Source organism: Parambassis ranga, chromosome 17 (assembly GCF_900634625.1).
Source record: "Parambassis ranga chromosome 17, fParRan2.1, whole genome shotgun sequence".
In the NCBI taxonomy this organism is placed as follows: Eukaryota; Metazoa; Chordata; class Actinopteri; family Ambassidae; genus Parambassis; species Parambassis ranga.
The window spans coordinates 22,443,766-22,445,467 of NC_041037.1; the positions used below are offsets into that span (position 1 = coordinate 22,443,766).

At 43.8% G+C, this 1,702-nt stretch overlaps 1 gene segment (V, D, J or C); it reads right to left on the minus strand.

Annotated features, from left to right (window-relative positions):
• Nucleotides 1-453: 453 nt before the first annotated feature.
• Nucleotides 454-1,115, minus strand: LOC114449975 (T-cell receptor alpha chain V region RL-5-like; the record flags this gene model as incomplete). The annotated part of the segment is given in 2 exon segments: nt 454-752; nt 949-1,115. Coding segments are annotated over 2 exon segments (354 nt in total), but the record flags the coding sequence as incomplete, so codon positions are not given.
• Nucleotides 1,116-1,702: the final 587 nt, after the last annotated feature.

Consider the following 1,702-nt stretch of genomic DNA (forward strand, 5'->3'; position numbering starts at 1 on the left):
CAGTTGTAGAACAGCAGGCAGACATCTTTGATCCAGCTGCTCATAAACTCACCTATGAAGTGAGATGAAAACAAAAAGAGGTGAAGCAACATGTCTTTGGAGTTATTAAAGCAGACACACAGCACATCAACAATGTTCTTCCACTGCACTACAATGAGGCACAAAGAATGTCATTGGATGAGCTGAAGTTCAGTGGGCGGGGCCAATTACCTCTTGCTGTTATTGTTTGAGTTCAGCTCAGCCAATGAAATTCTTTAGTGCTTCCACAGCAGCTCTGTCTCTGTCTCTGATCTTTACTGCTTCATGTCTCTGTTGTCTTTGTCCTCAGTCCAATGACTGAAACATCAGTGGTTGAACAGTGTGTGAGTCCCTCTAGTGGATGTTGTGGTGTATTGTGTTGTCTTTGCTCCAAAGGTTTTTGTACAGAGTTGAGCTGTTTCCTGTCACTGTGGGCTGCAGAGCACAGTAGTACACAGCAGAGTCAGACAGCTGAAGCTTCTGGATCTTCAGAGGAACTGATGTGTCTTTGAGTTCAGCATCAAATCTGGATTTCTTGGAGTCTCCTGGATCTTTTATTGCAGAGTGACGCATCAGTATAGACTTTGGAACGTCGTTCACTTCTTGTTTGTACCAGAACAGATAAGCATTTGCGTAAACACTGGTCTGAAAGGAGCATCCAAGTGTGACAGTGTCTCCTTCAGCAGCAGTGACATCTCCCTCTTGCTGGGTCACTGAGTCTTGTCCTTTACACTCTGGGGAAGAAGAGAAGATGCAGAGGAAGAGATGGATCAATAAAGATGGTTGATGAAAGCAGAACAATCAGCAGCTGCTCTCTTCACTGTCAGTAAGTTGATGACAGCTGCCAGCTACATGCAGAGAGAAGTCTGTCAGTTGATGGTCTAACAGTTGTTGTCAGTGAGTCTCTGTCATGTTCAATATGTCACCTACCTCTTATTGTGAGCAGAAACAAAGCCACAGACAGCCTGAAGCTCACTGACAGCATCTTAAAGACAGTCTGTCTGTTGTTTGGATCCAACTCTGTCAAAGTGGCTCTTTTCTGGACTTGAGTCAGAGTTTAGCTCCTCCCTCAGTCCTCTCCTGCTTCCTGTCACATCTCTGACAGACACAGTGTCTGTGTTCGAAATCACACACAAAAAACCCAGTAACAGTATAAATCATATAAATGAAGTGTGCAAAGGAGACTATAGATTAAAGGCAAGTCCCAAGGTCTAAGTCACCATAGAGGAGCAGAAGAGATATGGATGCATGCCAGGCCAGGTGCACCAGTCTGTTTACGTAGTCTGTAGAGAATGTCTTTCTCCTTTGTTCACATGATCCATAAAGGGCCCCCAAATGGCACGATAGTTGGAGTAAGCATCAGAAAGAACGCACTTCTTCGAGATACAAACCAGTTCATTCAGCCATTTGTTAGAACAAGGAGGAGAGGTAGATTTCCATTCACTTAGTGTTATTCAATTAGCAATAACCAAACCAAACATTAGCGCATGCTGCAGAGTGGGGGGAAGAGATGATGACTCATTGGAGCATCCTAAAATCACCAATAGGCTGTGAGGGGTCATCCTTCTGTTGTAGATAGTACTGTACAAATTAAAGATATCAGTCCAAAATGTATCAAGCTTAGGGCAGGTCAAAATAAGTGAGTCATCCGATTTACATCTAGCACACATAGGAGAAATGGAAG